Source organism: Oryx dammah, unplaced genomic scaffold (genome assembly GCF_014754425.2).
Source record: "Oryx dammah isolate SB20612 unplaced genomic scaffold, SCBI_Odam_1.1 HiC_scaffold_24, whole genome shotgun sequence".
In the NCBI taxonomy this organism is placed as follows: Eukaryota; Metazoa; Chordata; class Mammalia; order Artiodactyla; family Bovidae; genus Oryx; species Oryx dammah.
This window is the reverse complement of record NW_024070208.1, coordinates 15,307,769-15,321,149: the sequence shown is the minus strand read 5'-3', so window position 1 is coordinate 15,321,149 and position 13,381 is coordinate 15,307,769. Positions and strand designations below refer to the sequence as shown.

At 42.6% G+C, this 13,381-nt stretch overlaps 2 protein-coding genes across 3 annotated transcripts in view; one reads left to right on the top strand and one right to left on the bottom strand.

The window, feature by feature from the left end:
* GPALPP1 (GPALPP motifs containing 1) overlaps positions 1–9,949 on the bottom strand; it is a 34,233-nt gene extending 24,284 nt beyond the window's left edge. For both annotated transcript variants that reach the window (XM_040267217.1, XM_040267218.1), the window contains exons 1-2: positions 9,750–9,949; positions 805–937 (exon numbers count right to left, since the gene is read on the bottom strand). In XM_040267217.1, coding sequence (XP_040123151.1) covers positions 805–937; positions 9,750–9,837 — 221 coding nt within the window. In that variant the 5' untranslated portion in view covers positions 9,838–9,949. The remainder of the gene's footprint in view (positions 1–804; positions 938–9,749) is intronic.
* Positions 9,950–10,030: 81 nt separating this feature from the next.
* Positions 10,031–13,381, top strand: part of NUFIP1 (nuclear FMR1 interacting protein 1) — a 32,629-nt gene continuing 29,278 nt past the window's right edge. Inside the window, exons 1-3 of the mRNA XM_040267216.1 lie at positions 10,031–10,465; positions 11,465–11,547; positions 13,142–13,240. Of these exons, the coding sequence (XP_040123150.1) occupies positions 10,060–10,465; positions 11,465–11,547; positions 13,142–13,240 (588 nt within the window). The 5' untranslated portion in view covers positions 10,031–10,059. The remainder of the gene's footprint in view (positions 10,466–11,464; positions 11,548–13,141; positions 13,241–13,381) is intronic.

The following is a 13,381-nucleotide window of genomic DNA, read 5'->3' as shown; positions in this document are numbered from 1 at the left end:
TGTATCAGTTTTCTGTATTTTCTGTGTTGATAAAGACTCTAATCAGTGAAGTTTCAAATATTCTACTTTCGAGATATTTTTAAGCAAAGACTTTATGACATTGGCTTTTAAATTCACTTTTGTAAGGGTTGCTATTTTTGTCCCTTAGTCATTAAAATGCATTAAAAAAAAAAACCCTTGCTATCCAATAATAAAGATTTGATTTCTTATCTACATGGGCCTCTGGCGAGTAAGGCTAGGTCAGAGGGAATTCTTCATTTACTTAAACAAAAAGCACACACTGCACATACAATTTTTGAAAGAAGATGTATGGTTTATTCAGCATATTTAATCACTTCAATAATACCTTATGGAAAAATCCTTTATATAAGACGTTTATCTAGATATCTCTGGAGCTATATACTACTAAGATACATTTTTCTATAAAAGGTATAGTTCATGAGGAAATGAAATATGAAGTGATTTCTTCTTGTGCTGTATAAATACAGGTTATGATAGCTCCTTGAGAAAGTAAAGCGAAAGTGTTAGTTGCTCAGTCGTGTCTGACTCTTTTACAACTCTATGGACAGTAGCCCACCAGGCTCCTCTGTTCATGGGATTCTCCAGGCAAGAATACTGGAATGGGTTGCCATTTCCTCCTCCAGGGTATGTTCCCGACCCTGGGATTGAACCTGGGTCTCCTGCACTGCAAGCAGATTCTTAACTATCTGAGCCACCAGGGAAGCCCCTTACCAGCTATCTACTCTAACCAATATGTACCAGATTTGGAGCTTGGTTTACCATTTAATGTAATAACGGACTGACCGTGCTGGTGGACCAGTGTCGTCTTCTTCAGATTCTTGATTTCCTTCTTCAGATAAAGAACTACTGTCCTCGTCGCTGTCTGATGATTCTGAACTACTGCTTTTATAATTAGGAGGCAGAGCTGGTCCTGCAACTGAAAAAGATGTCTTGTGTTTGTCGTAAGTAGTCACAACTGTTTCAGTGAATCTCTTAGCTCAGGGGTCCTCAACCTTCAGGATCGAATGTCTGATGATCTGGGGTGGGGACACATGTAATAATAATAAAGTGAACAATAAATGCGATGTGCTTGAAATCACTCCGAAATCACCCCCCTACCCCATCTGTGAAAAAACTGTCTTCCCCGAAACGGGCCCCTGGTACCAAAAAGGCTGGGGACTGCTGCCTGAGCTGACATCTCACACTTTGTTTTCTGAAATTCACAGCACTGGCGGGCTATCATTTATTACGGACTTAAACCTCGTTTGCTCTTGTTCTGTATAGTAGTTTTGTCTTTCCAGGAAGGCAGGGATCATATCTTATACAGTGTTACCTATGAGATTCACAAAAACTTTAAAACCTGATCTTACAGCAACAGCATGTAATTTCCCTGATATCTTACAGGTTTTGCATTGGTTGTAATATTGGTTGGTGCAACTGCCAAATGGTTTCATGATTTGTTTTTTACTAGCAGACAACATATGGTAGATAATACATCACAGGAGATAACCAAACAACAAATCTGCCATTTCATACTTTAATAACGTTAAAAATCAAAATTCTTCATTCTGGTTTCTAAGAATCACCACTTTTAAAAATATCTTTACTAGCATTATCATACTTCTCAGTTAGTTTTCTGTTCAAGATTATTTCCAAGCAGAGACAAGGGCAGACCCACTCTAAATTCTACTCCTTCCTGACAGAGACTCAGAGAAGAGAATGAGGCTGCACTGGGGTGGGGATGCTGAGGGAGGGATAATGGTCTTCCAGGCCCACCAACAGAGCCAACTGCTCCTACTTTATGGCTCAGCAAAAATTATTATTGCAAGACGTTACACACACAAAATTGTCTATGTCGATTCTGAGCAGTGATGCCAAAACTCTACTGCTGTAGTTCTCAAGCCTGGATGTTTAATAAATTCACCAAAATATTATTAAAAAAAAGAGATTCCTGGGCCCTTGCCCCAGAGATTTTGACTCAGTTGGCCTGGCGGAGGACTTGGAAATATGATTTTCCAAAGAGCTTTCCAGGTATGCTATTCACTCAGTATTAACAACAGCAAGAACTTAAGAGAAACTTCTGTGCATTTACCTACTTAATTCTGACAACAACCTTATTAGGACAGTAGTCTATCTCGCAGACAAGGAAACTAAGGCAAAGAGATAGTATCTCGCCCAGTTCTACACAACTAAACAGAGGAGTTATGATATGAGCCTCTTAACCACTACACCAAACAACATTCAACAAACGGTCAACATTCAACAAATGTTTACTGAGTAAATACTTCTAGAGACATAACTTAGAAAATAAATTTAAAAGGTGACTGTGAACACGTGGGAGGGTAATTTTAAAGACAGAGGTCAGGGAAGGTCCCCCTGAGAAGACATTTGTACGGAGACTTAAATGATGACAGTGGCCACAGAACAATCTGAGGGAAGAACATTCTAGATGGGGGAATCACTGCTGCAAAGGTCCTATGGAGAGAACAAGCTTGAAGTGCTTGAGGGACAAAGCGGCCGGGGTGGCTAAAGCAAAGTAAGCAAAGTGACAAGACAAAACTGATAGTATAAAGGCGTTAGTTATGCTGTATGCTTTGGGGTCAGACTCTAGCCATGAATTCCAGCTCAGCTGCTTATTAGCTGTGTGATCTGAATGTTATTTAATCTTCCCATGCCATGCCCTCCCTTTTTTCTTTTAAATAAGATTGACTGACTGATTTTTGGCTGTGCTGCACAGCATGTGAGATCTCAGTTCTCCCACCTGGGATTGAACCCATGCCCCTAGCGGTGGAAATGTGGAGTCTTAACCGCTGGACTGCCAGGGAAGTCCCTATCTTAACAAATTGGATGCATTTTCTTCTATATATCATTAAATAAAGGAAGGACTTTTAGAAAAAAAAATGCTAAATTTGTGACACAGCATGCCTAGAAAAGAACAATCAAGCAGCAAAAGGCAGAAAACATTAAGAATTAAGGGACAGAACTCATGTCTCCCACTGCTGTTTAAGATTGCAGAATAGTTAATGTCTTAGTATGTAAATGTTCCTCAACCATAAATGGAGATTACATATGACTTCTGATTGTGATGAATAATGCCCTTACTGATTTCTGGTTTATCTCTGTATGTAGTACTAATCCCAGAGAAAGCACCTTTTACAAGATAGCAAGAAGGGGAGAACACCACGTTCCACACAGAATCCTTTCTTCTAAATTCTAGGGGGGGGTCATAGTTTAACATGAAAGAGATTAAAGGTAAAAGTTAAAGTGAAGTCACTCGGTCGTGTCTGACTCTGTGTGACCCTGTGGGCTGTAGCCTACCAGGCTCCTCTGTCCATGGGATTTTCCAGGCAAGAGTACTGGAGTGGGCTGCCATTTCCTTCTCCAGGGGGTCTTCCTGACCCAAGGATCGAACCCAGGTCCCCCACACTGCAGGCAGACACTTTACAGTCTGAGCCACCAGGGAATCCCTTGAAAGAGATGAAGAGATTACATTTCATTCCCATGATTGGTTCTTTCCATCTTCTTGTTTCTAAATATTAAGGAGGGAAGTTTTTTCTTTTTCCTTTATTTTTTTTCTCTTTTGCTCCTTTCTTTTCTTATATATGGGTGTTATCAATGTAATTTGTCGATTTGACACTACTGGCTAATTTTGGGTTGATTCCAATCAAGATGAGGTTTTAATACTCTTTTGTAAAGTTCAAATGATTAAAAGGTTAAATGGGTTAAACAGGTGCTGTATTATAACTAAGAGATAAATCTGCCTTGAATTTTTAAAGAAACACATGGGATATATGTTTAAAGATGGGAATAAACAGACGAAGACAAAACTCCTCTGAGAAGAATGTAAGGCCTTATTTTTTTAAAAAATGATCGCAGGAAAAATAATGTAAAAAAGTAACATTCAGAATATAATTATTTATTTTCCATTTGGGTTGTGTCAAAATAAATAATTATTACACAATAAAATAATACTAAGAAATGGTAATATTAAAAAAAGAATATTGAAAACATAAGTTAGTACAATATAAGCACCATTACAGACTTTCTAATAAAACTGAGGATATGCCTGGCTTCCCTTTTTTATAGAACTATAGAAAATGTCTCAAAATACTGTTTTAGGTGCCTGTAATGAACAATTCCATCTCACTCCTAGAGCAGTGATGCATGTTATTAAGGCAGCTCTCCCGCTGCAGTGGTAATTCTACCAACAGATTACAACTTCCATAAGAATACAGATTATGTCTTATATATTCCATTATGTTCCCCTTGTAATGTCTATCAGACAGAATTATGCAGACACAAAAAGAAATATTCAGTATATAGCACATCAAACCTCTTTACAGATCAGTGACTGATCGTAACAGGAAACTGACTCTGAACACCAATTAAGTAAAATGTTATTCCCTCTAAAGCAATTCCATTCTTCTCACTAGTACGTTTATACGACAAAAGAATTATACTCATATTATGTTTTCAATTTCAACAGTAAAAATTTAGGGACTTGCCTAGTGGTCCCAAGCTTAAGACTGCACCTTCCAATGAAGGAGGTTCAATCCCTGGTAAGGGAGTGAAGATCCCATGTGCCTAAAAAATCAAAACATAAAACAGAAGCTACATTGTAATAAATTCAATGAAGACTTAAAAAATTTTGTGGAAATTTGTTTTCTCTTTTGTTTCATACAGACTTTCACAATAATCTTGATTTTGCCTGTTGATGGGCAAAGTCTAAAATATTTACTGTCTGGTCCAGGAAAAGCTTGCTGATCCTGTGACAGGCTTAAGTCACAGAAATATCAAGAAGGAGCATCCAAGTGTCTTTTGATGGGAGTAGGTAGTGACATCAGAGAAAGCTGCCCAGAAAGAGTGCTGGGTGGGCTGAGGTCAAAGAATGAGACTGAGTTAGCTGGGCAAACGGAGTGTGGGTTGGGGCAAACGTGGTCCACGCAGAGGGAAAAGCACCTGCAATGCCCTGCAAGCCGAAGGGGCTGACACATCTAGAAATGTGCTCAGAGTGGCTGGAGCCAAGAGAGGAGAGAAGGAGGGATCATGGGAGTGGGAGTGGGGGAGGGGATGTTGCTGTGAGGTCAAGCAAGATCAGGACTGAAAAGAGTGCCTTGAATTTAGCAACAAGTTGCTGAGAAGGACTTCCTGAGAGGTTCAGTGGTTAAGAATCTGCCTGCCAATGCAGGGGACCTGGGTTCAACCTCTGGTCCAGTGCACCAGAGCTACTGAGCCCATATAGAGGTCATGAACCACAGCGACCGAGTCCACATGCAGCAACTACTGAAGTCACGTACCCTGGAGCCGGTGCTCCATGATGAGAAGCCGCCGCAGTGAGAAGCCCATGCACCGCAACTAGAGAAGCCCCGGCTCATCACAACCAGAGAAAGCCTGCAAGCTGCAATGAAGACCCAGTGCATCCAAAAATAAACACGTAAACAGAAAAAGCTACTAATGAAAAAACGTGCTGAGAGACAACTGGCGGATTGCTTATTTTTGCAGTGAGATTGGTGAGAGCAGTCTCAGTGGACTGGGAAGAACAGAAGCCAGGATGCAGTGGGTTAAGAAGAAAACGGTGAAGGTCCAGAGTTGGTCAGAGAGAGACAGCAGCAGCTACAGGGTGTCGGGAACCAGCGTGAGGAACTCCGCCCATGGCAAAGGTCATGAGGAAGGAGGCTTGGCATACGCAAAGGCGTGATCAAGCCTCAGGAAACCCCCTGTTCCCGAGCATCTAACCCCAAAACCAGAGTCTGTTTTATGCTCTCCCCCATAACCGTTTCTCTCCGAGAAGGAGTAAACATGCAGCTCCAAGGCAATAAAAATTCCTGGGCATGACAAGAGTGTTTCAGCTTACGGACTCCTCTGGTTATCTAGCCCGCCTGTATAGGTTCGTCCGGCCACGTGTGATTGTTTACAGCCTCCCAATCTGAGAGGCACGAGATGTTTTAAACTTACTAAAGGCAAATTCTTTTGGGGAGTTAGAAATTATTAGTATAGTGGGTTGGTTAGGAATTATATTGGTGAAGGGTTTTTCATTTGTTGTGTCAAAAATTGCTGCTAATTCCCTGCTCTGGGTGGGACAAGGATGTCTCAGGTCAAACCTCTCTGCTGACACACTAGCTTGTGTGACAGGATTATCCATACTCCCGCCACATGATTGTTTACTACCTCTTAACCATAAACAGCACAGAGAGTTCTGGAGTATTTTGAGAGTCTTAATTAGCATGGGGCTTTTTCTTCTCATTGAGTCAATGATTGCCGGCAGGCCTCCATATCCTTAGGCACCTGGGAATATATTAATCAATGTATTTGGAATATAGAAAAGGAAATATAGTAGTTTTTGATGTTAGCAATACTAGACTTTTTGAGTTAATGGATTTTCTCTTTTGTAATAGATCACTGCGCTTTGTTATAAATCACTGTGTCTTTTTTATGTAAAAATGTAACTTTATTGCTATCTTAAATAGATCTTAAGGGGAGCATTGATGAAAGGATTTTCATTTGTTGGGCTGATGTTTGCTGCTAAATTTCCATGTTCCCTGCCCTTATAATGAATATAACTAACATATAGGAGAAATAAGTATTAATCTTTAAGCATATAGGAGAAATAAGCATTAACCTTTAAGATTAATCATGTTAACCTTGGGTTAAATAAATTCCTTTCTTGATTGTAACTCACTACACCCTCACCCTGTAGGAATGTAACTTTATCTGGAGGGTGGTGCCTGGTTTAAGAAAAAACACGCTTGGAAGAAATAAGGTTTTTGGTTATCAGAAAGAAAGGATCATAGAATGTCAGCAGGTCTCACTCATGGCCAGAAGATGATAAGACCTTTTTTTGTTATACATTTATGTGAAGCACCTGATTTTGATAAAGGTCAGGACTGCTGACCCCCACATGACTCTGTATTCATCCCTATGTGTAACAAAGGTATATAAGCAAACCCCAAAATAAAGAAATCGGATCAGTTTCCGGAAAGACTGATTCCCTCATGTCGTCCTTTTCTGCTCCCCGTTTTTCTGGCTGAATTCCCATCTGGAGCGTGGGTGCCCTCCAAGTCTACTTATTTGCCCCGGTTTTCAAGCCCACGCGAGAAGGAGCCCAAGGAGGGGCACCTTCCGATATTCAAGTGGCACCAGTGGCCCAACGTAGATGGTGCAAATTCCTTGTCTTGGAATTTTATTGGTATCCCATGTAAACCAAGTTATTCAGCCCCTTTTTCTCTCCTACTATTTTCTGGCCAAATTCCCATCTGGTACACGGGTACCCACCAAGCCTATTAATTTTGCCTGGGCTTCTAAGATTGGACTGGGGGCCCTCAGTGCCTCCTCTCCTTCGGGAGAACGGGAAGACGCCTGCGGCCTACGTAGGTGGTGATTGGTATCCCACGTGAACCAAGCTATTCAGCCTCTTTTTCTCTGCCAATCTCCTAATCCCTCTCTATCTGTAATTAAATAAGTTATTTCCAAAGACGCCGACGCCATCCCCACCTTCGAATTCCCTGGATCCACCGGGGCTGGACCCCGGCAACAGGGGGATGTGGAGTAGTCTTCAGGAAGATGGGAACAATCTGAACGTCCCACTTAAATGTCAAAGGCCAAGAACCCCCAGGAGAAGTGAGCGAAGGGGTTTTGAGTAAAAATGGAATGATTAGCCTTGGAAGGAGGTAGTTCCCCTCTTGCACTACAATCAAAGGGAAGCGGAAAGAGCCGGGCAGAGATGCAGGAGAGTTTTTAGGCATAGTACCAGAAAAGTGAGGAAGTTTTTTTAAGATGGTATCTACTTTTTCTGTGATGGAGGGAGAGGCTAAAGAAGAAAGAGTAGGCTTTAAAAAGTCAAAGCTGATCACTGGGGTGGAGAGCTGTGTAGGAAGACATCACAGGATGGCAGGGCAGAGCTGAGGACCCAGCCAGGGAGGAGATTATGGTTTGTAGCAGCATTAGCCTGTGGAGGCGCAAGGTTTCATCTAGCAGCATGTGGAAGCCTGGGTGTGGTCCACTAGAGGTGAACATCTGGACTGAGACAGGGTGGAAGTTTTGTCAGACGGATTTACAGAATTACTGGATGGGAAGAGGCAGCAGAAGACACTGACAAGAGAAGGGACGAATGGATGGACCACAGAGGCTAAGTAAAGCAGGGACAGAAACAATAAAAGGAAGGAGGCCCACCAGGACTGAGGCAGAGAGGCTCAATGAGACTAAAACCAAAAAAAAAAAAAAAAAAAAACAACTGTGATGAGAGTAACCAAGCATATTAAAAAGGAGAGATATCACTTTGCTGACAAAGGTCTGTACAGTCAAAGCTATGGTTCTTCCAGTAGTCATTTGTGGACGTGAGAGCTGGACCATAAAAAGGCTGAGCACTGAAAAACTGATGCTTTCGAACTGTGGTGCTGGAGAAGACTCTTAAGAGTCCCGCGGACAGCAAGGTGATCAAACCAGTCAATCCTAAAGGAAATCAACCCTGAAATATTCACTGGAAGGATCGATGCTGAAGCTGAAGCTCCAATCCTTTGGCCACCTGATGCAAAGAGCCAACTCACTGGGAAAGACCCTGAAGCTGGGAAAGATTGAAGGCAAAAGAAAAGGGCGGTAGAGAATTAGATGGTTAGATAGAATCACTGACTCAATGGACATGAATTTGAGCAAACTCTGGGAGACAATGGAGGACAGGGGAGCCTGGCATGCTGCAGTCCATGGGGTCACAAAGAGTCAGACACAACTTAGCGACTGAACAAGGAGAGTAATCCAGAATGATGGGGTTCTGGCTGAGAATAAGACTGAATTTTTCAGCGAGGTGGAAAATCCCTGGTGGTCCAGTGGTTAGGACTCCAAATCTATGGTGTCACTGTGGAGGGCCTGGGTTCAATTCCTGGTCGTGGAAATAAGATCCCACAAGCTACGAGGTGCCTTCCTCCCTCCCCAAAAAAGTTTTCAGAAATGGAATAAGGCCCGGTGTGTGACTGCAAATGTAGCTGAGATGAGTGGTACGAAGGTCACTGCAGATGAAGAGAATAGTCAGAGTAAGATAGGTTCAGGTTCCACTCAGCTTCCACAAAGCAGTATCTGGATGTTGGGACTTGTCTCAAGAAAACATCTGCACCCCGGTTTTAAAACATGATCTCAGGGGACAATTCTCCAAATTCAGTTTTCCAGAGTAGTCAAATAAAATTAATTTGGTCCATCTCAAACCTCAGTGCTAAATAAAAAATTGGGTTAACCCCACTTTTCTTCAGTCATTGTTGAAGGGAACTTTCCTTGGTAAAATAAACACCTAACTTTTTAAAAACCATAGCGAAAACAAGATCTGGAAAGAAACCTCTAGGTGGAAACATGGCCTCTGGGTAGTCAAGAGTGCAAATTAGATTCAGAAATGGGAAGGTTATTCTTTCAGCTTTACTGTTTTCTAACTTCAGTCAGCCCCAGGCTACACATTAGAACAAACAGGAAAGGAGATGGATGCTCAGGGAGAGGTCTGAGAATCTTTTTTTTTTTTTTGGCAAATACGAGGTACCAGTTATGTGTTAAGACTATAAGACTACTGAGTAATGGGTGTAGACAGCTATATCAACAAGTTATATCAAAAGTTTATTAAATACCTGTTGCATTTAAGTAGGGTAAAAAAACCCAACAAACCATGGATATAGAGGGGGCGTGACAGTTTGGAAAGGCTTCACTGAGCTGACGTTGAAGTTAGGGCTCAAAGGATGAGGGAGGGCCTGGCGGGCGGGTAACTCGCCGCCGCTTACCGGGGCTGGAGTCCCGCTCCTCGTCCTCCGCCGACCCGCCGGCCTTGAACCCGGGCGGCAGGGCCGGCCCAATCAGATCCCTCGCCATCCGCGGGGTCAGACACTGAAGACGCACACAAGTGTCTCCAAGCCGAGTCAGAACTCCACGACAGGCAGCCAGCGAGCCGCCGAACGCTAGGGAAACTCTTCCGGCGCCGACCGATGACATATCAGCTTGTGATTGGCTGATCCTTGCTATTGGCGATAACGGAAGTGACGCCTAAGGCTTGCTGCGCACTGGCACGCAGGGTTGACCACCAGGCAGGTGGCGATGGGTGAGCCGGCTGGTGGTGCCGTTCCTCCCGCCGGGTGGTTCCCAGCCCCCGAGCTGACTCCGACCCTGGGGCCTCTACGCGACCGAGCCTCGCGGCCGAACAACTGGATGCTGTGGGCGATGCCGCCGCCGCCGCCGCCTTCGTCGCTTCCCGCAGCAGGGTCCGAGCCTGCCTTAGAGGCACAGCCCCGCGAGGAAGCCCGCACTTTCCCCGGGGCACCTCCCCCCTTCGACGCCCACATTCTCCCTGGGGCGCAGCCCCCCTTTGACGCCCAGTCCCCCTTCGATTCTCAGCCTCAACCCAATGGCCAGCCTTCCTGGAATTTCCAGGCTTCAGCGTCACGGTACTGGACGCAGTCTCCTGGTGGTTTTCCTTGGCATCAGCAGCCCCACAGCACTCCAGGTAGGTTGTTAACGCCTCTCCGTACCACCCCTTATCTTTCTTTTCCATCCCTATTTCCTCCTCCTCTTCCACCCTTGTTCCCCTCTCCTCTTCTGATACTGCCTTGCACTCTTGGAGTCCGGTCATTAATGTCTCACTGTTCCACAGTTACGTTTTCCCGACTTGTTCATTTAGTTCAGCAATTATTTGGCTAATTCCAACTATGAATTAGGAAGTGAGGGTACAGCAGTGAGCAAAACATTCAGGAATCCTTATCGTAGGCCTTGACATCTCCTGGTGTAAGATGACAGACAATAAACAAAATAAAGCAGTGCGTATTAGAAGGCAGTGAGTGCTGTGGAGAGAGAAAGCAGAGTCACAGGCAGTGCAGATTTAAGTGTCAGTCAGTCACAAGTAAGGTGACATTGGAGCAGAGACTTAAGGGAGATGAGGGATCAGTTGTTCTTTAGTAGCTAAGTCATGTCTGACTCTTTGCAGCGCCATGGACTGTAGCCCACCAGGCTCATCTGTCCATGGAATTTCCCAGGCGTGAATACTGGGCTGGGTTGCCATTTCCTTCTCCAGGGGATCTTCCCGACGCAAGGATGGAACCCGAGTCTCTTGCAGTGCATATGTCTGGGGGTTGGCCGTGCAGGCAGAGGGACTTGTAAGTGCAGAACTTGTAAGGCAGGAACTGTGTGTGAATCACTATTCTTCCTAGAAAGGGTGGAAGTGAAAGTCACTCAGTCATGTCGGACTCTTTGTGACCCCATGGATTGTAGCCTGACAGGGTCCTCTGTCCCTGGAATTCTCCAGGTGAGAATTCTGGAGTTGGTTGCCATTCCCTTCTCCAGGGGATCTTCCTGACCCAGGGATCAAACCTGGGTCTCCTGCATTGCAGGAGGATTCTAGAAATGGTGGGCTGCCACTATGTTAACTCAAGTATTTATGACGTGCTCTAGCAAAATATTAAATAATCGTACAGTTTTTAACATTTATGAATCTCTTTTTGTTTTCCAGTTAAACATTCTTATTTTCCACAAAAGCATGATGCAAGGGTCAGTGACTTCAGCGTCTCTCCCAGAAGAAAACAGAAAAAAAAGGTATTTTTAAAGATGTTCTTAAATGTGACACTTTGGTCCCTATGTCACTGCTTCATATCTCATCTGTCATAACTGTTTCTGTTTTGCATTCATCATTGACACACCATAGCTTTGCTATAAAAGTATCTTTAAGGGTCTTGGCTGTAAGTGAAAACTTCAAGCAAAATCTTCTTGTGAAAAAGTGGAGAAATTGTACAAAAAGAAAACAGTCAATCCATTTACATATAGTATCAGGAGTAAATATGGGGAGTTATGATTACAGATAAATGTAAATATTATTGAACTTCAATAAAGTAAAAAATATATGCTGCAGCTGCTAAGTCGCTTCAGTCGTGTCTGACTCTGTGTGACCCTATAGATGGCAGCCCACTAGGCTCCTCTGTCCCGGGATTCTCCAGGCAGGAACACTGGAGTGGGTTGCCATCTCCTTCTCCAATGCATGAAAGTGAAAGGTGAAAGTGAAGTTGCTCAGTCGTGCCTGACTCCACTAGCAGCTTGGGAGGGGAAGGATGAAATGAAAAGTTTTGGGGTATTTTCAACCCTTGATTATATTCAGAAACTGAGCCTTAAAATAGACTTCCTTTATTCTGATGTAGCTTAACAATCTGGTCTTTCAACTTTTAAGATGTATAAATAATGTCATTAGAATAAATTGAATAAGATCTATATCATGAAGTTACTACCCTTCATTTTGGTATCAAAACTGTGTTGCTGATATTTACAAAATACTGTGAGTGTATAATATATTTAATAACATAATCTCAACATTGAACAATTGGAGTTTACTTCCTATATAGTCTTATCATTGTAATTTTTTGTTTTATGTTTAAACATAAAAATAGTAAATTGAGAATAAGAAAATAACTATCATTTACCTAGTTTTTTTTTTTCATTTAGTAGTTTTATATATACACACACACATTGTTTTATTTATTCTAAAGGAAGAAATGCTGTTTTTACCCTGAATATTTATTTTTAGGTTATTTTGACATATGCTCTACTGCATTTTAATTAGATTACCAATTTGAAATCTATTCATGGTTTATATTAACTCTATTCAGATTAAAATGTTTTTTGGCCATGCCTTGTGGCATGTGGGATCTTAGTTTCCTGTGTGCCTGCTCAGTCACTCAGTCATGTCTGACTCTTTGTGACCCCATGGACTGTAGCCCACCAGGCATCTCTGTCCATGGGATTTCCTAGGCAAGAAACGAGGAGTGGGTTGCCATTTCCTCCTCCTGTGGATCTTCCTGACTCAGGGATCAAACCTTCATCTCTTGCATCTCCTGTATTGTCAGGCAGATTCTCTACCACTAAGCCACCTGGGTAGCCCTGAACAGGCATCAAACCTTGCCAATGCATTCGAAACACAGAATCTTAACTGCTGGACCACCAGGGAAGTCTTAAATTTTTTTTTTAACAAACCTGGCTTTTCCTCATGTATATGTTAAAGAAATAGAATCACCCCTTCATTAGAAATATATTCAGAAGCTTCTTCCACATGTAAGAGTATGTGAAAAATCAAAGCCTACATATTTTTACTGCTGATTGAGTTCTCACCCAAAGCCTAATGTTTCTTCATTTTTATTTGCAGAAAAGAAAGGAACCCGTTTTTCACTATTTTTGTGATACCTGTGATCGTGGTTTTAAAAATCAAGAAAAGTATGATAAACACATGTCCGAACATACAAAAGTAGGTTTTTTGGTTATCCTGATTTTATTTAGCAAAATGGGTGTATTTGGTAGAAATTCTGAGCTTTCTTCCTGTAAAAGTTTAGAGTTATCATAGAAATGTTTGAAGACAAGTTGAGACAGTAACCCTGGGATTTGCAGT